The 27,560-nt window shown below is 37.8% G+C and overlaps 1 protein-coding gene across 3 annotated transcripts in view; it reads right to left on the bottom strand.

Annotated features, from left to right (window-relative positions):
* Positions 1-27,560, bottom strand: part of LOC149713597 (cell adhesion molecule Dscam1-like) — a 157,294-nt gene that overhangs the window by 88,884 nt on the left and 40,850 nt on the right. For all 3 annotated transcript variants that reach the window (XM_089849047.1, XM_089849048.1, XM_089849049.1), the window contains exon 2: positions 13,114-13,446. In XM_089849047.1, coding sequence (XP_089705173.1) covers positions 13,114-13,446 — 333 coding nt within the window. The remainder of the gene's footprint in view (positions 1-13,113; positions 13,447-27,560) is intronic.

Genomic DNA, 27,560 nt, shown 5'->3' with positions numbered 1-27,560 from the left:
CTTTAGGCTACTACCATGTTAAAAATTACAAGCCGACCAAGCTAGAGCTCGGCATTATCTATCCATTATCCACGTTATTTTATCTTTATCCATGCTCGAAAATTATCCACAGAACTGTTAAATCGTATTATAATCCACAACTTTGTTTATAAATAATCGGTTATCCACCAATTTCTGGATTATGGTTAAGAAAATTCCGAGCTTTAGACCGAGCAATATTTCATTGTTCCGCAAACTTCAGAGTACCCAGTTCTCCCATAGCATTATGGTTATTTTTAAACTTGGCTTAGAATTAGACCTTGTTCTCTCGTCCCTTCTCGGCCATTTATAACCGTGAATTATACATCATTTTTTTTTTTCTTACAGGCCTACGACCCGTAACATTGCTTTTATGACGTGAATAGGTCTTCAACAACTTAATTCAATTAGGTCTTTGAGGAGTATTCCAATTTTGATAAGGGTTGCTACGTCAACTTCAAGTAAATTTGCAATATGCAATTCACGTCGTCCATTTGAGGTTCCTTAACACTTTCATCTATGATACATTGTTCCGCTAAGAACGAACCCTTAGTTTCACTGTCATTGTAGCACCCGCTAATAGCCTCACTAGCTTAAGTTACTCTGACGGGGTTAGAACATGCCTGCGAGTGAAATGCATCCGAAAACCGAAGCAACGGGAACGTTCAAGAGAAATACGCAATGAAGATACCTCGGGGAAAGAGGAAATAGGCAGTTGGTAGGTGATTGGTAAAGGCACCGCCCTTTAGCTTCACCAACGTTAAATCATAGTATAAGTTAGACGGGATTAGAGAGCAGGAGATATACGTTGCTATCTTGAAAACGCGATGAAATCAGTATACCAGTATATATAGAATGAAGTCCATTAATAGAAGTGAAATAGTTAATATCTAGTATAATCAATTACTCGCCGAGAATAGGACGTTCTTAACATGATAAATGGCTGGAGATTTGCCTCCGTTAACCTGGAGGAAATCAACCAAACCACTCTTAAAACTATGCCCAAAAGCCTCGAAGATTAAACAAATTCGTAGTACTAAACGTACAAAGAAAAGTACAACTTTTTCAAAAATATATAAGTACATATAGTTCTATAGGATTGAAAACCACTGGTCTTCCAGCAATATGTACCTTTTAAGTGTATACTTCGAGTAATGAGTGAATGGTGTTTGACGTTCTCCGTCCGAGGAGGCGCAATTAGGCTAACATGCTTCGATAGCCCTGGCGGCTAGGTTGCCAATGTCTGATAGGGAACGTCACTATTAAGGCTCACGTCGGCTTTAACTTGTTCCCCAATACACGATTCGTTTACCAGAAACACCCAACCTTCATTCTTGTTTGCTTTGACACCCCCGTCTCGCTTCTCAGAAGTCCTAACGGGAGATGGCGCTAATGCGTAAACAACCAAATGCCTTTTCATTTATACCGAAAAGACTTAAGAGCAGGTGGCGATAAAAAATGGTCTACGACTTTTAAGTGCAGTGAATTTGAATCTTGTAACCACATTGCTCTATTACGATGCGTATTATGCCCCTAAATGTGTCAAATATAACCTAGAAATTATAACTGTTACAGACTAATAAGGTGAGTTGTGTTTCAAGGTAAGGGCAGTTCAAGGGTAAGTTTTAAAGACATGTTCCATAAGTATCACACTTCCTATACTTTGCAATGCTAGTGACTTACAGCTCGAGCTAATTCGAGAACGACGGAAGCGAGAATTGATTACACTCGATTTTGCAGTCCATCTTCCTATTTAGTCTGTACTATGCTTTTGACAGCACCTCACCAGGCGTCGCTTTACGAGAATATATGACGTTGTACTTTCATGACAGGCTATCAGTAAATAGTTACAAACTATTGCAACATCTCTTGTAAACTTACGGTGCAAGGGGGTAAAATAATTTTACCAAATTTCACGCATTAGTTTAGCCATAGCATATAAAAATATGACATACTAGTAGAGCCAGCGGTCACAAAACTATGAGACATACATGAGACAGGGGCATCAAAATTCAGTAGTTTTGTTAGCGGTCTCAAAATTACGAGATATTATAGATTGCGGATAAGTGAAATTCCCGACTGACTGACAGATAATCAACGTCCGACTCAAACCGCTTTACCTCTAGAAGGCTAAAACATTGCAGTCACGGCACTCTTTAAGTAGTACACGCACACCAAGAAATATGTTTCCAATTCTACGTAATCTTCAAAAATGGAGGCGAAAAATGTTTATAAACCTTCAATATGGAATTACCACAACGCGTTTCAAACAATTACTTTAATATTTATAGTCCACTGGTTTCCTATGTGCTATAGACGGCCCTAATGGCTCCTGGGTTTCAATTTTAGTTTCTGAAATGGCATGAAGGAATATTAAAAAACGTTTATGGAATAAATTTCAACCGATTAAGTTTTAGCATGAGTTAATAATATGTTAGCTCCCTATAAGTTACTCAGGCAATTCATTTTTATACTCCAGCGTTTTCTCCCGCGCCGCCTAATTCCCAATTATATGCGACGCTCTGCGGCCGCCACGTGAACGAAAATCTTATTTACCCTTCTCTCCGGTTTGGTGAAAAAGCAGCCGACGACTCGAGGTCGAGGAGTACGAGCGGGATTTTTTTTTCGACAAGAGAGAGCGCAGCATTCGGATTTTTTTCCCGCGCGGGTGAATTGAGAAGAAATCGCTGGATACATTACGCCTATGAAGCCTGAGTAACTTATAGGGAGCTAACATATTATTAACTCATGGTTTTAGTATATTGGTTCGCTCATTATGTCCTAGTAGAGACGTTCTTCATGGCCTTTGGGGCTCAATTTTCCCCAATCATTTAAAATATCCCGACGGACAACGTCGGGTCTTTTTGCTGCTATTAAATAAATACTAGAAAAGGCATTAATAACAAAAATATGAAAGTATTTCAGGTGAAGGTAATAGAATATTTAAAGTAATCTATATATAAATCAAAGTCCTGACTGACTGACTGACCATCAACGCCCAGCCCAAACCGATTGCCCTAGAAGGCTGGAAATTCTCAGTAACGTTATTCATAAGGCGCGTACTAAGAAAGATTTTTCAAATCTGCCGCCATCTTAAAAAATGGCGCCCAGAAGTGTAAAAAATCTTCTCTATGCAACCAAGGAGTACTATATCGGGCCCACACCACACCCCATCCCCTAAGGAGACCTAACTTAGCCTTTGAAAGCGCCTAGCTACTTTCCGAGACAATTGTTATTGGACAAAGCCAAACTTGGTCTCTGATTTGCCAAAAAATCCGTCTGCTCTAAAAGTTTCTTTTGAGGCGCTGAATCCCTTTAGAATCCCGGTTCCCAACATTCTTCCTAGTGTTTTTCTATTCTAACCTATAGACGGGCTGAGCGATCTTTTGGGTTAAAATTTTTGCTATCTTTAAAAATGGCGGCCAAAAACTTAAAAACCCTTCTTCATGGAATAATGTCCGCATGAAAAGTAATAAAAAATGCATCCCTAGGGGCTGACGGGCAACGAGTGCCTTCGCTTCTAGGGTGCTACAAAAATATTAGTCATCAGTAAAATCTACCCATTCTTTAGAACATTTTGATGGAAGTTCTTATTACACGCGAGCGACGCTGCAGGTAACAGCTAGTATCTTATAAAATGGAAGTAAAACAATATTTTCAATGGTTTCGTCAAGTGTATGTATGCACTTGAATACGTGTGTGTATACAGGGTGTTTCTGAAAAGTCCATCACAAATTAAGGGGCGTGTTTATGGGACCAAACTGAGCGGAAAGTACCAAAGAACATGGGGTGTACAACATTTTGTTACGGAGATATGGCCTTCCAAACATTCGCCCCTAAAACAAGGAAATATCCAAAAATGAGGAGTAACACTTAAGACCGACTAACCAGCTTGTTTAAAATTACTAGACAATTTCAATAGCCTTTAATCGAACAATTGATTTCTACCTTTACTAATCAGAAGCGTATAAATGAGTAGAAGTATGCCTACGGTGGTAATGTAAAATTAATCCCAAGTGGCATGATGTTTCAAGATCTTCCCAGCACCAAGTAAAATGGTTCTGATTGAAGGGACTTTTATTAGCACAGCGTAAACAACGTTATTTTCAGGAATTAGTCCAAATGTCCACGGGCGGCATTACAAAAACGAGGCAGTCTTTCGAATGATACTTGGACATGTTGGAAGATCCCTGGCTTGTTCCTGTTATCTCAAACCGTAAAAAGCTACGCAAATCTTCATCATCACGGACAACACTCTTGTACGTTAGGTATGACCTTGAGAAAACCTAAAAGGACATCTCGAATGTATTTGAAAAACCCATCTCCAATTAAGGGGCGTGTTGTTTGTTTCCAACAGAGTAAACTCGCCCAGAGAACAATTACAATGCAGAGCCACGTTTCGGCGTTAATGGCCCACAAAGGTGGTCCCAAAAACAAGAACAAACTTTAATTTGTTTCGTTCAGTAAGTGTTTCATGTGTCATAGATAAAACGCCATGATTAATGCACGAAGAAAATGAATTTATTGACAAGTTTTAACATTTAATTGCAACTAGTTACAAAAATTGTTCAAAGTGTTCACCACCCGCGTTAAGGCACACATTAGCACGTCTTACAAATGATTCCCTTACACGTTGAAAAATGCCTGGAGTTTCGCGAATTGTTTGACAGCCGTGAATTATTCGTCGACGTAGCTCTTCAACATCGGGCACTTCAGTCTGATAAACTAAGTCTTTCAGGTGGCCCCAAAGAAAGAAATCACAAGGGTTCAGATCGGGTGATCGAGCAGGCCACTCCACAGGTCCACCTCGACCTAACCACCGCAAAGGGAAGGTCGCGTTAAGATAATTTCGGACCGCGATGCTGAAATGTGGTGGTGCACCATCGTGCATGAACCACATTCTGTTTACCAAACCTAAGGGTACGTCTTCGAGTAGTTCCGGTAAATCGTCCCGTAAGAACTGCAAGTAAGCCACACCGTTTAACCTGGGCTCTAGGAAATTTGGCCCAATTAAATTGTCACCCACAATACCACACCACACGTTTAAACTGAATTGTACTTGGTGACTTCTAACGCAAGTTGCGTGGGGGTTTAGCTGGGACCATTGATGTTTATTATGTAAGTTAATAATACCATCCCGTGAAAAGTTAGCTTCGTCAGTAACCAACAAATCCCGTGGGAAATCGATATCGTTTACTTTAGCCAGAAACCACTGACAAAACGCCGTGCGTCGTGGGTAGTCCGCTGGATTCAAACCTTGAACTTTTTGAACATGGAAAGGATGAAACCGGTGGCTTCTGAGGATTTTCCACACGAGCGTGTGGTTTACGCCTAATCGGCGACCAACTTGGCGGGTACTTGATTCAGGCTCGTCCTCGAAAATGGTGAGAACTTCGTCTTCTACGGCCTCTGGGATGGCTCTCGCTCTAGGTTGAGGTCCAGCCGGTTGGATTCGTCCATCTTGCCTCAAACGTCTGTCCACAGCCTCGAACGTCAGTCGATTTGGTAGTCGCCTCTGCGGAAATCTTTCCTGATACAAGCGTACAGCTGCAGCGGCATTCCCCTCGGCTAGTCCATACATTAGGTGCATATCCGCATATTCGGCATTTGTGAAGAAAGGCATTGTAACAGACTTCGTTGAATTATGAGTTTAATAAAACAAACACATGTACGTGAAACCTCTTTTATTCCTTTCTTAAAAACATAGTGCTCTGTTTTAGTGCTCTGTTTTTTAAGAATAGGCGAAGTTCTCACTATTTTCGAGGACGATCCAAAAACAAGCAGCCGCCAATTGGTTTGCTGATTAAGAAAAAACCACACGCAACTTGCGTTAGAATTCACAAAGTACAATTCAGCTTAAACGTGTGGTGTAGTATTGTGGGTGACAATTTAATTGGGCCATATTTCCTAGAGCCCAGGTTAAACGGTGTGGCTTACTTGTAGTTCTTACGGGACGATTTACCAGAACTACTCGAAGACGTACCCTTAGGTTTAATAAACAGAATGTGGTTCATGCACGATGGTGCACCACCACATTTCAGCATCGCGGTCCGAAAACTTGTCAATAACATTTTCTTTGTGCATTAATCATGGCGTTTTATCTATGACACATGAAACACTTACTGAACGAAACAAATTAAAGTTTGTTCTTTTGTTTGGGACCACTTTTGTGGGCCATTAACGCCGAAACGTGGCTCTGCATTGTAATTGTTCTCTGGGCGAGTTTACTCTGTTGGAAACAAACAACACGCCCCTTAATTGGAGATGGGTTTTTCAAATACATTCGAGATGTCCTTTTAGGTTTTCTCAAGGTCATACCTAACGTACAAGAGTGTTGTCCGTGATGATGAAGATTTGCGTAGCTTTTTACGGTTTGAGATAACAGGAACAAGCCAGGGATCTTCCAACATGTCCAAGTATCATTCGAAAGACTGCCTCGTTTTTGTAATGCCGCCCGTGGACATTTGGACTAATTCCTGAAAATAACGTTGTTTACGCTGTGCTAATAAAAGTCCCTTCAATCAGAACCATTTTACTTGGTGCTGGGAAGATCTTGAAACATCATGTCACTTGGGATTAATTTTACATTACCACCGTAGGCATACTTCTACTCATTTATACGCTTCTGATTAGTAAAGGTAGAAATCAATTGTTCGATTAAAGGCTATTGAAATTGTCTAGTAATTTTAAACAAGCTGGTTAGTCGGTCTTGGGTGTTACTCCTCATTTTTGGATATTTCCTTGTTTTAGGGGCGAATGTTTGGAAGGCCATATCTCCGTAACAAAATGTTGTACACCCCATGTTCTTTGGTACTTTCCGCTCAGTTTGGTCCCATAAACACGCCCCTTAATTTGTGATGGACTTTTCAGAAACACCCTGTATATATATTTCTGATAGTTGCTATTCATTTTATGAATTTGACAATGAATGCCCGGGTTGTTTCGCGTCACGACTGCATCCGTGCTCGTCAAGCGTCGTCAACGGAGCGAAACGAGGATCCTAAATCGGGCCCCCGTTACGCCGCGCATTACTACGCCTCGAAATGGTATTTTAATTGAGGCTCCCCCGGGTGCCCTTCCCCTTTCCTCCCCCTCCCTCCATTCTGGGTATTGGTTATCGCTGCTCCACCCTCGAGTCCGCACGCGAAATAAAGAATCTCATAATAAAGGACACGCGCGCAATAACACGACCAAAACCGAGGGACTACTCACCACAGCACGCACACTAGTCAATGTAGTTAACTCCTGTAAAATGTCGAAATTAATAAAGTATTACTTTTCCAATTTGAGGTATGAACGGTAAAAATATTAGTATAAAAATTAAAACTTCGTAATTTTAATTTTAATATTAAACATTTATTAATGAAAAAATAAATTAGTATTTTTATTCAGATATGTTATACTTATTTTGTGTTCGTTTCTGACGAAGGATTTTTCCCCCATTTGATTTTTCTCCATTAGGTTCTTATTGACAAGCCTCACTAACAATAAGCTATATTAATGAAGTTAAACAATTTAGGTAATTTGAAAACTACCTAACATATCAGTAGTTGAATGGACTCTTCTAACGCTATAGCTAGTAAAAAAAACCATTAAACGATCAAAAGATTTTAACCAAGGCTCGGAAGTTTGATCTAATGTGTCTCTTCGCATTCAATCGCTATGATCATTTCCAGGAACTCTTCAACAAGTTTCTTTAAAATGAAAAACATCATTCTAGGGTCTCTACTGATTCCATTTTATCGCGATTATAGCTCCCTAAAATGTTTTTTTTATAAAATATCCATGTCATCCCTCCATATTTTAACGGCGAGCTGAAGAGTTATTAGTCAAAACAGAATTTGTAGGGTCGCGTTTGAACTTTTGGGGAAAGGGTATAATAAGGGCGTACGTATTACGAAACCCCGAAATAATCATGGCAACGAACTAAAGGATACCTTTTTGGGGGGGGGAGATGGCAAATGAGCTTAGCCGCACGCTATCCGGGAACTGTCATACCGCTTTTAATCCATTTTTTGTGTTAAACGAGAAAAATGAGGCGACGTGCATTGTGTTTATGACAAAAAGTATCTATTCATTACCGGAGTGGAAATTCAGAACAAGCATTCATTTACCCTTTAATATAAAAAGCAATTAATTCTCAGTCCCTATTTGTTATCCTGTAAGACCTCAACAGAAGTTCATCATCACTTCATTAATGTACTTTAATTCGTTCCGATTATGATATGAAAATACCATCGTGTTAGTGTGGACCTTTTCGAAAGAAAAATAAAGGAATCCTGGTGAATTGTTCTAAAGCTCTTTTCCGAGAGTTATTCAATTCTTGTGCAAAATCGCTCACTTAGTTACACTGATATGCCTTTAATGGTCGTTAAATAAGAGACGGTTAAAACCTCACGCGTCAACGTTTATCAACTTAAGACGCGAGTGGCGGGACTATTTTAACAAGTTGACCCGAGACAAAAAAAAAAATATCCAAAAGTTCATAAGATATGTTCCTTAAGTTTGTCAGTGGTTACTGAGAGCTTGTCATGAAGTGAGGAAGGTCATAGATTCTCGTAAAACGACGCCTGTCAAAGGCTTAGTACAGCCTAAATTGGAAGATGGACTCCAACAACCGAGTGAAGTCAATTCTGGCGTCGTTCTCGAACCAGCTCTCAGTATAAGTCTATGGCATTACGAATCATAGGTAGTGTTATACTTATGGAACGTATCTTGAAAAACTTAAGAAAAAAGGAAATTTCAAATCAAAATCACGCGTTCATCTATAATATTATAAATGATACAGCAGCAATTATATCAGACGGTACTAGTTAGTGGGATATAATAAACCTCTTAATTCACCCTTACACAGAAAAAAAAGTGTTTAGAAACTAAGCACTTGCCTAAACACGACAATGCAACAGATATTTTATCATGTTTAAAAACACTCATATTTAAAGGGATACTTTCTTTTAATTTCATTGCAATAAATCCCTATAAGGTTAATTTATTTCGATAAATAGACAAATAAGGATTCTGAAAATATATATGTTTTTATATTTTAGTTTAATTAATGATTTTTAAATTACGATTAAAAGATCCAAAATGCTCTTGTTTTGCGATCATGAGGGCACCTGGTGACACAGAGTCGAACCACCGAAAAACGTTACTAGTTCGTCTCTACCAATTTCGACGTCATAAGTCTCTAAGGCTCCGTAGTGTTTTTCCTACTGGTAGGGGGATTCATTCTGTGAGCGCAGTATGATACAGATTGACGGGAATTGGTATGGCTGCACACCAAATTCTTCTACTTCAGAAGAACTACCCTCAGATTCGTTTATTATAAATTGTTCCGAATTTTCTGAATCCAAAGAATCAGAGTTCTAACTTTCATCCTCAGATTCAGGACCGGAATGATCAGAAATACTTTCTCGTCTGACATTCTTAAGCATATAAGCAGACGACGATTCACCAGGCAAGCTGACCTAGATTCTCGTTCCTACTACTTTTTACTCCTTAAACGACAGTTTTCATTCCAACTACTACCAACCAATCAGAGGCCGAACTTTACCTACGTAGGTAATGGGTTGAAAATGGTGGCCGATTTTAAATCTGGCGTTCAAAATTTTAATTTTTATTCAAGTTTATTTTAATTAATAAATGTTTCTCGCGATTTCTACTGACCCCCATGTTTTTAGGGGTGGATAATTTATAGAAAACCAATGTTAGTGTGACCAACTCAGATAAATCCGATTCTATCCCTTTAAGTAAGAATGGTGTTTAGGTTTGCAACATCTTATGTTTAGGTTCAAAATGTGTTGATCGCTTGTCATATCTGGTATTTAAACATGTTTAAGGTGGTATATGTCATGTTATTATATTATAATGCTTAGTAACAAGACGTTTTTACACGATTATATGCCTAGTTGTTTAACATGTTTCAGGATTACATGTTTAGGTTTTAAACATGACTAAAGGTTTATAAGCTTAGCTTCCTGTCGTGTTTAAGGGTTTATAAGCTTAGTTTTAAAGATATTTGCAGGTTTATCTTGAAATATTTTGAATGGTGTTACGACGTGCGTCGGTTTAAATACATAGGTTGAAATAATTCCTGCGAAATAAGATACATTGTTTTCAGAAAAAACCGTGCCGCTTCTAGTGGGTAAACAGAAAATTTCCATTGAACTTCAAATTAGCTTTATTTAAACACTTCAATAGTATTGCGCCGAATCCCATTCGACCGTAAAACCCTCACTTTGGCGGATTTACGATGCTGTCAAATGGGACAATCCCTTTGCACCGAGATACCCGCACTTCTGGTTTTTCCCGATGGAATGTAAATTAAATAAACTTAAAACAATTTACGGCCTACGTAAAATGAACACTAGATCCAAACCTTTTCTAAATTATTATTTTAGAACTAAGGATTATAAGAACGAAATAGTAATAAATCAGCAAAATATGACATAATAAAACCAATTGCTAATATTGATTTACTTTTTATATTATATTCTTTATGAAAATACTTTAAGCCAGCCGTTTTACTTTACTTGAAGTGTATACCAACGTATTAAAAACATGTTACATTAAATAACACCTGGCAAACGTTGATGTTTAGCTTAGTGAAGATTATTCTGTGTTTACCTCTAAAACGTGATAAAATAAGAACTGCTTCTATTTGCAACACATTTTAAGGATCCTTATAGAGAAACAGAGATGTAATTAGACATCAACATTGAAGCAATAAACATTACCTCACACCAATGTTTAACTATATAACATGTTCAGATGTTGCAAACCTAAACACTTTTTTTTCTGTGTAGTGCCTAACGCAATTAATCGTAGCTTCTTAAAATTGTAGAAGGAAACACACTCTTATTTAAAATATACATTCTGTTATACCAGGGATAGATTTAATTTTAGAAGTAGGAATGGAGAACAGATTAATCTGGGCGCGCGTCAAAGTCCCGGACCCCCTTCCACGGGACGGAGGGGTATGAAAGAAGAGGTAAAAAGGGATTACTTATTTTTCGCCGTCCTCGTCAGTAACGTCATCAAAACGTAGTTTAAGTGACCCAATAAGATAATTTAAAATTTTCGTTACGTGTTGGAGCGAGGGGCTCTACACTGGGCTATGAGTCGGACTGAAGTAACTACTAAGCGTTCTCCATTCCTACTTCTAAAATTAAATCTATCTCTGGTTATACGCAAAGTAAAATCAATTCCAAAATCCAAAAACTCAAAATTTTTAGGCATGGAAGCACAGTAAGCTAAGATTATGCGAAACCTCAATTACTTTCCCGTGAACCGTCAACGAGCCTACCTTTAATCAATGCTTTAACATCTAAATTTACCTTGATATACTAAAATACTAACTTCCCTGGATCATGGAGTCGTGGTTTTCGAATCGACAAAGAAATGATCCATTTTTTTTTTATCATTTAAGATCCACGTTTTATGGCATTTTTTGTAACACTATAGATCGAAAAAACATTTTCCTATGAATACTGATATTCGATCACGGCTATATTTTGAAACGCGCATATATTATGTTATAAATAAATTTATTACGTTTAGGCGTCGAAGGTTTTGAGTATAAAAAAAATATAATCATATCGCGAACATGAGCTGGGGGTGATTTAGCTTCAATATTCAAGCTCCTATCTGATAGGCATATAGTTTCCTAAGCAATCTTTTTAGAAACGCTGGATTTGATTCCTTCCAATTTTGAATTTTATACCCACCACCACGAGTTTCAAATTTCTCCACTAAATGATTATGCGCCGCCAACGACCATTCAAATCAGTACATTCATCTTTCTTAGGCATGGAAGAAATTATATACTACCTCCACCGCACGGTAAACTAAGGAAAAGCTCGCGTATGATATCATAAGTCCAAAAGTATGTTCCATAAGTAACTGGTTACTGAGAGCTTGTTATGTGACGTAGGTAATAGATTCTCGTAAAGCGACGCCTGGTGAGGCGCTGTAAAAGGCATATTATAGACTAAATAGGAAGATGGAAGTCCTACAAAACCGAGTTTAGGTAATTCTCGCGTCGTTGTCGAACTAGCTCTCAGTAAGTCTCTAGCATTGCGAAGTATGGGTAGTGTCATACTTATGGAACATATCTTATAAACTTGTGATGAAATGAATACTATCGCCGCCGGTGGATCGAATTAAACTTAACAACCGCGAAATCTATCATAATCTCGAAGGAAAAGAAAATCGGTTCCTAACGTATTCCCTGAATACCTCAGAACATACCGAATTTGCTATTTCACCGAAGAAAAAAAAGAAGACAATAGTATACTGAAGTAGAAAACGCATTGGTTGATTTTTCTACGAAAGAAGAGAGATAGAGATAAACATTTGCTTTGTGTTCATGCGTCATGAACGTCATACTGCAAATACTGAAGTTATGGCTTTCACCAGAAGTAAATAGGGGGAAGTAGGTAAAACTAGGTATGCGTTGCCGTTTTGCGAGGCGTCACTTAACGGAATTTTTCGCGAAATACCAGCGGTTTTGGCGCGAAACCGCGGAAGAATACATGGAACTAGTTTATTCCAGGGTTCGTCTGCTTTAATTTTTATCAGAGTAGAGCTGTCGGATTAGCCCTTAAAATTTGTCTGACTTTTTTATCACTTGTTTCACGATAAATTAAATTGCACTGAACAAAGCTATCCATCTTAAAATTTAAATAAATCGAAAACATGAAAAAACAACTTCAGCGCGGGCGGTGGCCAGGAGGATTTTTTGTTTGTTTATGTTCGTAGTTCGGTATATCACGGTATGGTGGCGCACAGTCAAATATTTCTCTAGGTTTTCTGCCTCTCGCTTATTGGCTCATTTGAATATGTTGGGGCGCGAAGTGGTTTTTTAGGAGAGAGGGACGACTTGCACTAGCTAAAAGTACGCATACCTACTTCCCCTATTTACTTCTGCTTTCATAAACCTTCTCAGTGTCTTCTTCACTTTCTGTTTTTTATTACTTATTTATATTATATTATTTATTTGCTATAAATGTTTTACGAAACTTGATGGTCTTAACATTACAGTTACGATAATTTTTCCATCTGTCACGAACGCAATTAAGTCAAAATTGTTCTTACCTCCTCTGACTCTCACATTCCGGCTTCCAGTGACCCCGACGGAATTGTAAGCGAGACATCTGTATGTGGCCGAATGAACTTCTTGTTTGTAGTTATCGGAGTTGAAAGGCGGGAAGACCAAGGCGCCATCTTGCCTGACGTGTCTAAGTCCGGGGACGTCGATGGCCGCTTGTTTTGAGTGACTGGTCGTTCCTTCCGCCACGATCCAACTGATGACCGGAGCCGGATTTCCCCGGGCCGAACACGGAATCACCGCCCCCGTCGAGTTGGCAAAGTCCACCGTCACCGGCGGTTCTTGGATGAACGTTGGAGCTTCTTGAGATACTGATAGACCTTCAAGAAATAAGATAATATAAAACTTAGCTATTTCACTAAAAACGGTTGGGTTTTTTATTATTCGAAAACATCCAAGGAAAAGGTTTCACAGAGCACTGAGCGTTGAAGTAACAATGAAGTACCAGGGAGGAGAGACTTGGGAGGGAGTGTTAGTTTCATGTTAAAGAAGCAGTAATATAAATGGAAGGGAAAAAAGGGAGGGTAGGAATTCTTATTTCTCTCTCTCTCTCCCTCGATTCTAGCTAACGCGCACGCGCGAGTGGCGTCGGACACCGCCAGCTCCCACTTCCAGTTCAAGGCCGGTTTTTAAATTTGACGCATGCGCGTGGACACCGCGGCGAGTGACTGAGCCAGCGCCGGAAAGAGACGAGTTTAGCCACGAAGCGAACCAATCCGCCTATTCACATTATTATTCCCTCTCAAGTCTCTCCTCCCTAGAGGGACCATGCCGATGTTGGAATTTATAGACTGTGGACTGCTTTAGGGGCAATATATGATTTCGATGAAAGACACGGGGGTAAAACTCTGCCTTCCATCTCGATTTTTGGCGCCTGCGCTGTTGTCTCTTTGTATCATGAGAGTGCGTAGAGACAGCAATGTATCAACCACCTAGTACGTCCCAATACTGAGATACTGAGGGTTGTCTAGGCGAGATGGTCGAAATTAAAGTTCGGTGAAATAAAAACGACGTTGGCATCAGTTCGCCATGATCCTCTTGAACAGGTTTCAGTTGGGCTGAAAACCGTGTGAATTTTGAAATTGAGAGAATTCCGACATCGGCATTGTCAAACCCTTATTGGGTTTGATCCTCCGTTTTTGGATGGCCTAGAACCCTATAGTTCTCTTTTACGAATTAAAGCAAGTTTGACTAATATCGCCATGACATTTATAGGAATTGTCGCTTTGGTAAAAACGATTGAATAATTGAATTGGTTGATTTATTAGTTGTTGTACAAACTTTTATGCATCGGTTGTTATACTTCCCAGGATAAAGCCATTAACTTCCGGTTAAGTACTGATTTTAGGGATAATGGAAAAGCAGGTAAAATAAAAGCTCAATCCTGGTCATTTTCTACTATGTTCATTAACCTATAATATGTATCTAAAACAAAGACTCGGAAGTTTTCAAAGTTAAGGTATTTCTCAACAACCTAACAATTGTGTTCGCTACATTAACTTTAAAACGGTAACCCTTCAAAAATGATTAAGAAGTAAAATAAAACTGCAGAATAGCGTTTATCGAGATAGATTTAACGCGTACAAAGGCATAGAATACTGTATTTCTTTAGGAGTCGTTTCCGTGGCGTTAACTTTGGTTTCATTGGCTTGTCATAAGCTAAACGCCCACGTCAGGCTAGCGACAGCGAAATTAAAGCTATTAATTTAAGCGAAACAAATATTGTTAGACGGTGGCGAGACTGTATTCTTAAAGAACAAATCTCATTAAATTTCAAAAGTATCACCCTCTTAACCGTGGATTGAATGACTCTAAAGAGGCACAGTCAAAAAAATATATATTAATAATTCATTACGGCGATTCAAGCACAATGAGCCGAGGGGAACATCATGATCGCGTACCTTTAAGGAGGAGTAACTTTGGGATTTCCAGTGACCTTAATGTACCAGAAAAACTACAGATTTTATAAATTTACATCCCATTCCTGAGCACCTAGCTTTGAACAGCGCTGAAATGAAATTTAGAGTGGCATTGGTTTACTAGAAATCAAAAGTATATAGTTACATAAACAACAAAGTACACTTCGTTGAAAGTTTCTCGCGCCGTGTAATATGAGAATCTTTATCCCAGAAAAGTGTCGACCCCCTCTGCGTATGATTACCTTCCCAACCGTGGAGAGCACAGGGAACAAGCCGTAAATAGGCTCATAAAGTAGCAGTACCAAAAATTAACGATTGGATCGCCAGAATCACGCACTACTTTCTATAAACATATGAAGTCTAGAAACTCTTCTCTGATTGGTTAGTTCCTGTAGGTGGTTGAGCGGGGGTGGGGGTAGTTCGTTTCTCAGTTTACATGCCGTCTACAGCCAAAGGCAGGGAATTCTTAATGATGTGCACTTTTTGTTTTAACTCTATACACTTTTTCTCGTATATTCAGTGTTTTTTGAATCTGCAACTTTTCCCATCCCCTATAGGTCTGATAGGATTCATAGTTTAAACCCTTTTTTATAATTTGAGACTGTGCCTTTAAAGTATTCTGCTGGTGTGTGTGGGCCGCTGGACTTAATTGTTGAAGTTGAAAGAGTGTAGCTAAGACATTAATAATTGGAAAATAAGCGCTGGAAGAGTTTGCTTCGACTTCTCAAGTTAAGAGTCGAGCTCCACTCACGGCCCTTGGTTCTCACGCTCACTCTATGGATATATTCACACACCCCTAACCACTCTTAATAGAATTCGGTGGAAGCATTAGACTCGAGTTGACACGCCACAGTTATCAAACTGGCCTTTCTTGTAAATTAATAATAACAATTACTCCAAGTTTATGGCCAGGAACGCATTTGTCATTCCTCAATGACACGGATGAAACAAAGAAAATATACGCTCCAGGAATGGAAGGTATGTCTCGGGGTTGGGTTGACAAGGAACTTCCGGTCTATGCAAGTTCGATGTAGCCGGAAATACCTCGGTCGACCGAGCCTGCCTTTGGAGCGTACTAGGAGGGGAGAGACAAAAATTTACACTAGAGGAAGCTACAGTTTCCATTCCTGGGGCGTGTATCTTCTTTGGATGAAATCCACCTCTCCGTTTACCCTCTTGTAGTCTCGAGAACCTCACTTAATCATCTTGAAGGACCACAAACGACAATATAATACACGTTACATACCATGGATTTAATTGGAAGTTTTTAATATGGTTATGTTTCATACTCATATATTTTATATTTCTTATTTAGCAAAGATTCTCAGCGCTGTTCAAGGAAAGCTACTTTTAACAGGTAGAACTAACTTAAAGCAACCAAAGGTTTGAACCAGGCGATGAGTTGGACATTCTGTATACTATTTTCGATGTTATTTCAGTTGGTGGTTGAAAGAAGCTTGATTCAACTTAAATGAAAATTAATCATGCTGTTTTATGTAACTTGAAATTCATCATTACATTGCCATTTTACACTTTGGTTCGTCGTCGCAGGTCCTTTAAAGATTTCGGAGAAGTAACAGTTAAGAACGATCCTTGAAATATCGTCGAGTTTCTAAGGCAAATTCTTCCATTCGACGAGACTCCGCGTCCAGGCATGCATTGCGATAAATGATTTTCGAACTCTCAACAGCTGTTACTACTCGCCAATTTATATCGTCTTTTAAATGAAAGGGAACGCTAGTTAATTAATGTCACAACACTGTGTAAAGCCGGGCGTATACATTATTCTTCCAAAGTGGATTTGTATAGATAAGTACAAATGTTATCTTGGTTTTTTTTATCATTGACAGGCGAAATTCAAAACAATTATGGCGTATTACATAACCTTGCCCCTGCAGATGACTCGCAATATGGTATATTATATCATAAAATAGAACATGATGCATTCAAGAATGTTAGTTACTGATTTCTGTGGAAGCAAAATACTCTGGGTCATTAAGGCGCTGGTTTGTTTAGTGTCATGCGGTTAAAATTTGATTACTCTAAGCCGTATTCTACTGTATGTTTAATAATTTTGTGAATATAGTTTTGTTGAAAATTTTGCTTGCTCTAACTTTAAAGTTTAAATAATTTTTTATGAATAAAAAATATGTTACTTTTATTAAAGTTCCTAATGGAATAATTCCTTGAATAACAAACCATTGTTTGATTGCTTACGAAAGAAGGAAAAATGTATTATCATTAACAGGAATGTATGGAGGGGTTGGAATGGCTAAGGTTAAATCCTAATCGGCGTGAAATAATCTTGGAAACAACTGACGTGGCTTAATTTACGCTAGTCTGACGTATTTACCACTTAAATTATTTCCATTCATTCACTGGCTGCCAGAAAAAAAAACTTGTTTGCTATAATTCTCCACCCTCTCCCCTAGGTCCTCTGCCTTGGCTGAGAGAATCGAATATGAACGCGAACGGCGGCGAATCAGCGCATTTAACTTTAAAAAATCTAAAAGGTCACTTCTGCCATGCCTTTTTTAACGAGTCATGACATTTTTCGCCTTCGATAGACATCTAAACAGACGTAGGGGGAGGAGGTACACTTCTCAAAATAAAACAAGGACTCGCCTTATGTTTCCACCATCAAGGGTACAACGAGAGCCCCATTGGCCATTCCAGCCCCTCCATACATTCCTGTCATTAATAATTATATCTTTGTTTGAAGCATAAAATGAATGAAGTTTATTCCAGCCAATCTGTCCTTCAAGCCAGGTATTACCTTATGGGAATGAAGTTAGTTAAATTGTCACAAATTCCAAAAAAAAATAAAGTTCATGAAGTCCTAAAGATGATATATCCATTGAACTAAAACAAAACAAACTTAACCCATCATAACCACACCCAACAGAAGGCACCTAACCTAATCCAGAAAGTTTAAGCAAAATTTCTCAATATATTGTGCTCGGCTCGCGAAACTTACCCAAAAAGACGGCTCCGCCCCTGTGGTGTTTCCATATCTTCTGGAATTAATGGAACGGTCTATTGTACTGTTATGTTCGCGGAGAAGGGGGAGTTAAAGCGTAAAATATTGTATGTAAGTTAGTTAACTGACGAAGGCTTAGTGTATTATAGTTAAGCATAGAAGTACAGAGTTTAACTGAAATCTAATCGAAATTTGTGTTTGCTTTTCATTGGCGTGCTTTACACACAGCTCTTAAAACCCAACCTCAGACTTACACGGGGTGGCTCGGCTATTCGTAGACGTCTAATAGCTAAATTCTATGAGGTAGTGTTTCTAACTAAATTCTCTGAAGACTTGAGCTTTTAAAGAAGAATTTTCGATCTAGAATAAGATTCTCAGTGAGCGCACGAGTCTAAACTTAGGTTGGTTTCCCTGAAATTTATAGAACAAAGTAATTAGGTTATAATATCGGAGTAAACTTTATTTCCCATGTCTTTATTATCCGATTTTATAGAAGCACTGGTCTCCCTCTAACGGGAATTTATCTCGGCTCTTTTTTAGGCGAAGTATATTTTACAATCACTGTTCAGATCAGGGAGCAAGTGAAAAACATGATATTTAAAATACGTTATTGATCCTTCTTCGATTAGCTAAGAAACACTATGCCTATATCTCTTTGCGGAAGTCTAATATAAAGCAGGTTGCTTCAAATAATACTACTCTCCATTTGTTACTGATTAAGATTCAGATGAAACAACGATACCCGCGCGCTGCTGTTCCTATTGATTCCACAGAACAACCGAAGAAGGACATTGATTAACTATACCAAAAAACATGAACATTGCAATATGAAGAAAATCACGCTGCTTCAGATGGTCGTAAAACTAGCTACAGGAACACTGTACTGAGCTTCCATGAAGGATTTCGTTTCCAAGTTCTAACTGCCACGCTCTTCGACCGCAACGGCCTCGTACGCCATTCGCGGGAAATAAGAATGGCGGCTACTTAAAGGGAATGCGAATTTACAATTTTATATCATATTTTAGCATGACAAAGGTATAATGTTACACTTTCAAGTCTCTACTTTCAAAATATCAAGTTTTTAATATAATTGAACCAAAGTTTCTTTTTTTAAAATCCATTAAAAAACCACGAAACCTCAGTTTCGATATATCAATAATTTTGTCTTGTCGAGCTTGTTCGCCCGTTTGATGACATCACTATGACGCGAGGAAAAAAAGCGCGGGAATCCTCTCGAGCTTCTCGCCAGTCTAAACTTTGGGTCTGATCGCGGAGAGAGTGGCACCATCTCGCGTGAAAAAATATATCTGAGACGTCAGTCTACGGGAAACGTTTTAGCCTTTCATAAAAAGTGGATTTCAAATAATTTCATATGAAGCATTTTCAAACGCATATTGCGGGCAAATAACCAGAAATCGGAGAATTAAAAGCTTGATATTTTTGAATTCACAGAAAATAATTCTATCTTTTGTTACATAAGTCAGATGTTTTTCAAACGAAGCTTCTCATTCCCTTTAAGGTCCACGACTTCATTCGCAATAAACTAATACTAAATTTATTGGTCGCCGTGGAACGTGGCAATAGTTGCCGACAAAAATTAAAAGGCTAACGCTACCAATCCTGCAATGCATTCATTTTAAACTCTGGGGCTCGAGGGATTCTCGCCTAAACACCCCACCCAAAATGCTGGAGACCAGGAGCTTACCAGGCTATAGGGCCTAGTATCGATGTCCTAATGATGCTAATTAGTCCTTGGGCTTCCGTTCGAATGGACTCGGATGTGCCGATACGAATGCTCGAATTCCGGAAGCAGAGAATCTCCCTTCAAAGCGATCTTATCCGTTTGATTGAAGAGAATTGAACAACTTCAAAACCAACGGTTTTATCTAACGTTAAGCCTACCCATTGTGTTTGGAAAATATGCTTGTTTGACTACAAATTAGGTCGCAAACACAAACCATAATTCCAAGAGTCTATTCCAGAACCGTTCAATCTAAAACCGCCCAGGTAATAATCATTTCAAATTTCTATGGGTTTATTAGCAGTTTTTTTGTCGACAACATGAAGGGGCGTTCTGCAAAATATACCGGAAAAAACCGATTATATATACGAGATTCGTTTGATTGCTGAACGCAATCCAAAACGTCCCCAAAACTTTCCATTATAAATCTTGAATGGCCAAGTCTTTAGCTCTTTATTACGAAATTCTAAGGTATTCGGCTCGATATTTTTCTTGTTTTCTTACAGGGCTAGTTCAAACTTTAATTTAATGAAAATTACAGTAACATTAAAATGAAATCAAAGTTGAGAATATTTCTAGTAGACGAACCCAAAATCCTCGCTTGGCTGCTTAAATAACTGTACGATAACTTTGAGAAACATAGAAGTGACATCTGGTATTTTAGAAATCCTCTACAGTGCTTGGAGGAGGAAATTTTGATTCTGGAGTAGCTATAGTTGGGGTCCATCTGTAGCTGTTTAAAAATCTCATTATGCTTTTTGTGGATGGGCATCAATGAGTGGAACACCTTTCGGTGAAAATATTTCATTTTTTACTTTATTATGTTAAGCCTAAATAGAACTTCTTGCTCCTCTAACCAGGTGGCACCTAAGACTTATATGCCCAAGGGTACAAAGGATTAATTTTAAGTTCATACATGGGAAGGGCCACTAATGCTAGCACCATAGACTACGCTACTCCAGAGTAAAATTTCCCGTCTCCAATTTTAGAGACTGAGCAATTGGGAACAACAAATTTCAGCGATATATCCTGCTTCTTAAGTTCGTTAAATTGTACAATATAGAAAAATTACACATTTAATTCTTATATATAACAAAAACCTATTTTAAAACATATTAAATTTTTAATCCTCTAACAATTTAGTCTGTAACTTTTTTTATAATGTCCATGGCTCAGTTTATACATTAGGGTTTTATATGAAAATATATAAATCCCTAATGTATAAACTGAGCCATGGACATTAATAATTTTTGGATGTGTGCCGCTGCCCGATTGTAGCTATAGCGTTTACCCAATTTGTAAAGATTTTGCCAGGGTAAAGTCACTTTACTCTCTTGGGTTTCACTCATTTATAACCTTGTCTTTTAAGAGAGGTCCAACAATACCGCTGTAATTGATTCTTACAATAAAATATATCCTCGGCTAAATAACCCCATTCCGCCCTCACTCTTAAAGGGATAGTAGTATAAAAATTGATCAAATTTCATCAAAACTTGAGATGAAAACATTATTATATTCATTCTTATTTAGATGATAAAGTGGTTTATTTGTTTTTTTCTTTAATCTTTATGAGCCGATACAATTACTCAATGAATTTGACTGAACTACGTATTGCTATTATAGTAACACCAGGGGATGGTATTCCTTAAGATAAGGTCCACGAATCCCTAGCCTTTAAGCCAGACACGAACGTTCTATTTTACACTCTTAACAATTCATGATTAATAACCCCTATTTAAGAATCGTTTTATTTAAATTGATAGATGTATAAAAACGTTGGTTTCTAAAAGAAACATCATCATGCAGAGCTTTGATACGGATGGGCTGGTAGGCCATACTATTTACCATTTAGTGTTTTTATAGAAAGGAAACTCTTTCCAGGTTCGAGTTATTTGAAACACTCCGGGCAACGCCGAAAAGCATACTTAGTAAAATATAAAAAACAATGCCAATCTTTTAAAACGTCGCGACATCTTGAAAAAAAAAGGAAGAAAAAACAGAAAGGGACACAGTTATGACGGGGTTCCTAGAAACCTATCATATTTAAATTCCCTGAATTTGAAAGGTTTTACCTTTATCTTTGCCATTCTTTTTAGGTTTCCGTGTTATTTGTTATTATTTTTATCGCTTAAAAAGATGTCAACTCTTAAATTGGACAATTATCTTTTAAACATTTTTTATCGTAACAAGCAACGCGGGAATACCGCTCGACGTTGTGATTTTCGTAAACCCTAAACTAACGTCAAATTCCATGACTTTTTAGGTTTAAACTGATATGTGTCAACCCTTCATGGTGTCAGTATCCAGTCAATAATCACTCTCTTAATTCCATTGTTGATTTTTAAATTTTGAAAGAACCATCAAGTAACTAAGAATTCTTGATTTCAACATAACCAAAATAATCAAAATTATACGCGACTATCCCTTTAGAGATGATACCTTCCCTCGTGAAAAACTAAAAAAAGCTTAGCCTAAATTATACATTATTATCCATTAGCGGGAGCGGAGTTACATTTCAAATATAAAACCCTACCCAAATTAATTATACATTTATAATGCGTAATAAATCACCATTAATGAAAGCTAAGCTTTCCAACCACGCATGCCACGAACATACGACTATCAATGCACCGAAGACAAAGCTACGCGGACTTTTACAATGATGAAAATTCACTTAGACACAAGAATAGTAATTTCATTCAAGAGATGACTTCAACTCTATTAAATTAATTAATCTACTGTAGTAATGAATTGTCGGTTAATATCTTAAATTTCACTTTCCAATACAAAATGCATCTTCATCGAATGGATAATTATTTTGTAATTGCATAAGAAATTATTTAAATGAACTGTTAAATTGACAGTGCATTTAAAAATTACATCAGACTAGCTAAGAGCTCTTTGGTGTTCCTCGGGTGTTTTAAGGGACTGGAAATAGGGCAGAATTTCTGTCTATGTAGACACTAAACACTAATTAGTCTTTGAATCTAACCTGTAATCTACATGATTTAGGTTTTCGAAATTTTCAAATATAATAGAACGGTGCTTAATTGAGAGTTAACCTAATCAACCAAAGAGCTTAAAAAATCTTAAATTCCTGAATTTTTTTGATAAAAGCAGTTTGCTAAAATATAGTAACAAACTGTGACTGTGCATAAAGAGCAAACACAAAAACCTCGATTTCAAAACATATTTTTTTCTTCAAATAAAAACCGAGAAAAACCATAATTACAGACTAATTTCATTGAAGACCTAGAAAAAGCCCACTTGGTTAGACTTAACTTGGCATTCTTTATTCGCCAAATAATAGTTGTATTCTCATAATACGGGGCTTTATTTGCTCTTGATTTAAAGGAACTCTTAATTAGTGTAATTTAATTAGAGCTAAGTACATTTGAGTCTTCAATAATGGTTTCTCGATTTTTTTCTTATCCGTGCCTTTCAGACCATGCGCAATTCAACTTTTTCATACAATGGAAGCACTACAAAATACAAATCTTTATAAAGTTTGTTTCAAAGGGCCCCGTTTTGTTTCGCTGTTTGGTTTGTTTTGGCAACGAACAATCCAGAGACTAAATTCGATAAGTTATGAGGAACTTCCCTTAGAGACGCAATACGAATCATGGAACAAAAACAGTAGGTGACTTTAGCAAGAGATTTATCAGGAACACTGTTTAATCTTGAAGGAGAGAGGGAGATGGAGTGTGAAACCTCGTATCTTAAAACGTTCCATACGTGCCCCCACCTACGGAAGTCACGGAACGGCACCGAAGTCCTCCCAGCATCCTCAGCGTTTAGGTATCTTACAGTACGAAATCTGAAAGGACGCCCCCTCTGTCTTAGATAAGCCTTGATATAGATGCTAGTTCTCATACAAATATTATTGCGCTACGCGGCAGCACTTAACAATCGCCTATGGGAAGGGGCGTGCGCGAGGTACACTGGGAGAGTAAAGGCCTGCCCAGACTGACACATCACTGCCTTCTCTAATACTAGGCCTTGCGATAGGAATAAAAAGGGGGTGGCAGTTAGGATTTCACAAATGGCGCTCCCCTACAAAAATCTTCTTAAGAACTCTTAAGAAAATTCCTTGGGAAATTTCTTTGGAAATCCTTAAGGCGTTCTTTAGGAAATTGGGGAATATTGGCCTCTTTTTCTTTGGAAATTGCTTTGGAAATATCTTTGGAAATTTCTTGGGAAATATCTTTCGAATTTGCTTGGGAAATATCTTTGGAATTTTCTTGGGAAATATCTTTGGAATTTTCTTGGGAAATATCTTTGGAATTCTCTTGGGAAATATCTTTGGAAATTACTTGGGAAATGTCTTTGGAAATATCTTTGGAATTTTCTTGGGAAATTTCTTGAGAAGTGGGTAAACTAATTTAGCCACTTGAAACGAGGATAGTTCTTGCACGTAGAACCATATCCCAATACAGGGAGTGTAGTGAACTACACCCCATATAGGCCTAGCGAAGGAAGTTCTCGCATGCAGAGTGAAGTTGCTTTAAAAGTCAGACATTTAATCGACTTAAAAACATCCGTAAACGGCAGAAAGTTTTAACCTTGTGCAATTGTATGGTGTGCTATGTGGGTTTTGGAGGCTTTAACGGCCAAGCAGTAGATACAGACGTTGTTGTTAAATTTAATAATGTATATTCACTGAGAGTTTTTCAAGTATCAGAAACACGTTTAACCTAATTTTCTCTACAATGTTTTCTAAAAAATATTTATTTTAGACTCTAATTACGCTCGAAATAAAGATAAAACATGCCATAAGAGAATTAAGCAAAAATTCCGACTGACAGCGTAGATTCCCTGTAAATCTAAACATAACGATTTTAATTATATACTCTTATTTTACTTTTAAAGAATTAGTGCCAGGCGGGAGTGTGGCGCACTCCTGTAAGCCAAGCTTCTGGGCGGCAAAGTTTGAGGGAATAAGACACATGCCGGCGATCCTACCCTATAGGTGCCGACTGCCCCGTGTCCGCCGGAGGTAACTTGACCCCCACACCCCTTCCGTCACCTACCAAGTAAACCTCATTTCCTGCCCTGCTTAAACACATACTGAACCCTGACTAATCGCATCCTTGTCGCGGACGTATGTGCCCTACTTACATTGAAACATCCACAATAGAAAAAAAAGAGTTAGTGCCATAATTTTCGTCATCCACAAACTTAAAATGTGAAAAACTTTGGAAAATAAACCTTATACCTTCTTTGGAAATTGATCTCAAGAATTCCTAAAGAATTTCGTTGGAAAATATTCCTTAGACGTTCTTTGGAAATTTATCTCTAGAAATCCTAAAGAATTTCTTTAGAAAATAATCCTAAGAAATTCTTTGGAAATTTATCTCTAGAATTCCTAAAGAATTTTTCAGAAAATAATCCTAAGAAATTCTTTGGAAATTTATCTCTAGAATTCCTAAAGAATTTTTCAGAAAATAATCCCAAGAAATTCTTTGGAAATTTATCTCTAGAATTCCTAAAGAATTTCTTTAGAAAATAATCCTAAGAAATTCTTTGGAAATTTATCTCTAGAATTCCTAAAGAATTTCTTTAGAAAATAATCCCTAGACCTTCTTTGGAAATTTATCTCTAGAATTCCTAAAGAATTTCTTTAGAAAATAATCCCAAGACATTCTTTGGAAATTTATCTCTAGAATTCCTAAAGAATGTCTTTAGAAAATAATCCAAAGACATTCTTTGGAAATTTATCTCTAGAATTCCTAAAGAATTTCATTAGAAAATAATCCCAAGAAATTATTTGGAAATTTATCTCAAAAATTCTTTAGGAAATTCCAAGGAAGTCTTTGGAAATTGCTTCTTTAGAAAATGATCCCAAGGGCTCCGTAGGGTTCCAAAGAAATTCCTTTAGAACTCTTAAGAAGTTTTTTGTAAGGGCTAGATGTCGCTTTTCTGAGGTTTTAAACTGGCGGCAAATTCAAAACTATGGGAAATTGTTAGCAACGACGAAGTGTAATCTGCTAAGTTCGGCTCGAAAAAGAAAGCAAAAAACCGGTCAATAAACCGGTTCATGATGCTGAACGGTTTCCGAGTTCGAAAAATACTAGTTTAAATTTGGTGTACGTTTTGACACTTGTCAATGGCGTCTGCATGGAAATTTCAACCTATCACAGCCCTTAAGTTTTTCCCAAAAACTGCCACTGCCAATGAAATGCCTTAAGTTTGATTTGGATTGACCAATGAGCGAGCTTAGGAGAGGTAAGAGGAGATTGCTTTGACAGCTGAATTCGGTCACAGACATTATAAACTCCGATATTTTAATTACCCACTTCTCTAATTTAGCAGACGATGTGCCCTGGTCAATGGTCATGGGCCAGGTTATTTAGTAGTTTAAAAAATCTTTATTTCCCACCCTGGTCCGCCATAAGCGAAAGACGTGACGTCATGCGAGACTGCGCAGTACGAATTTAATTTCGTCATCGCGAAAATTCGCCTCAGAAAAGAGCCATCTAACGGTTACTAAGCGCAAATTCAAAATGTCACATAAAAAATGCTTCTGCCGTACATTTCAACTTTTCAAGGCCTAGTATTAGAGTTGGCAGTGGACACATTTTGCGAGTTCGCATCTTCGCTTTGCTTATTTGCAAGATCGGGCTACTGTCCACATTGGGTTTTCGCTACTTTGCGTCCTCACCTCGCGAAGATACAAATTTTTTGCGACTAGGCCAAGAATTTCGCGCCTTCGCGAGAAAAGCACCAATCACTGGCCAGAGGAAGGGTGGGGCGATTAGTTTGGTTTTTTTCTTTGGACAACGTCGATGGAGAAGGGCAGATGGCGCAATGATTGCTCAAACTTTATTGGCTCTCAGAAGGTATCGTTCCTTTCAACCGAATTCCCAATGGATCGAAATCCCATTCCACCGAAAATCCCGCAATTATTTTAGATTTCCAGCCCAATGGCTATATTCCCGATGGACCCAAATCCCAATCGTCCGAATATGCCCCTAAAAAATACATGAATATAACTTGAAACACTGTAGCCGTCAGCGATTCGGTGGTGTAGTGGATACGATGTTGGACTGCGAAGCGATAAGTTGTTGGTTCGAATCTCCGAAAGGTATGTTAATAATATTAAACGTAAATGTTTCGTGATACTATTTAAAACGCTCACTTTCATTCCTTTCAAGGCAAGAGATATATGGAATTAATAAACAAATTGTGATTAAAATGAAGTACAGTCTTAATGGTAGTTCCATCAATGTCTTTAAGTTTTAAATTAAAATTTTAATATTTTGGTTTCGGATGGGTTAGGTTAGGTTAGGTTCCAATAATTCGTTGACACCTTTTCCAAAATATGCTCCTTTTAATTAGCTGCAACCTTTTCCAAAACATTCTCCTATTAATTAGCTGCAACCTTTTCCAAAACATTCTCCTACTAATTGGCTGCCACATTTTCCAAAACATTCTCCTACTAATTGGCTGCCACATTTTCCAAAACATTCTCCTACTAATTAGCTGCCACATTTTCCAAAATATTCTCCTTTTAATTAGCTACCACCTTTTCCAAAATATTCTCCTTTTAATTAGCTACCACCTTATCCAAAACATTCTCCTATTAATAAGCTGACACCTTTTCCAAAATATTCTCCTATTAATTAGCTGCAACCTTTTCCAAAACATTCTCCTACTAATTAGCTGCCACATTTTCCAAAATATTCTCCTTTTAATTAGCTACCACCTTTTCTAAAATATTCTCCTATTAATTAGCTGCCACCTTTTCTAAAATATTCTCCTATTAATTAGCTGCCACCTTTTCCAAAAGATTTT

The sequence above is a fragment of the Phalangium opilio genome, unplaced genomic scaffold (genome assembly GCF_054372755.1).
Source record: "Phalangium opilio isolate 3A_F unplaced genomic scaffold, DU_Popi_V2 ptg000009l_1, whole genome shotgun sequence".
NCBI lineage: Eukaryota > Metazoa > Arthropoda > Arachnida > Opiliones > Phalangiidae > Phalangium > Phalangium opilio.
The sequence above is the reverse complement of the archived record's forward strand: the minus strand, read 5'-3'. Positions and strand labels throughout refer to the sequence as shown.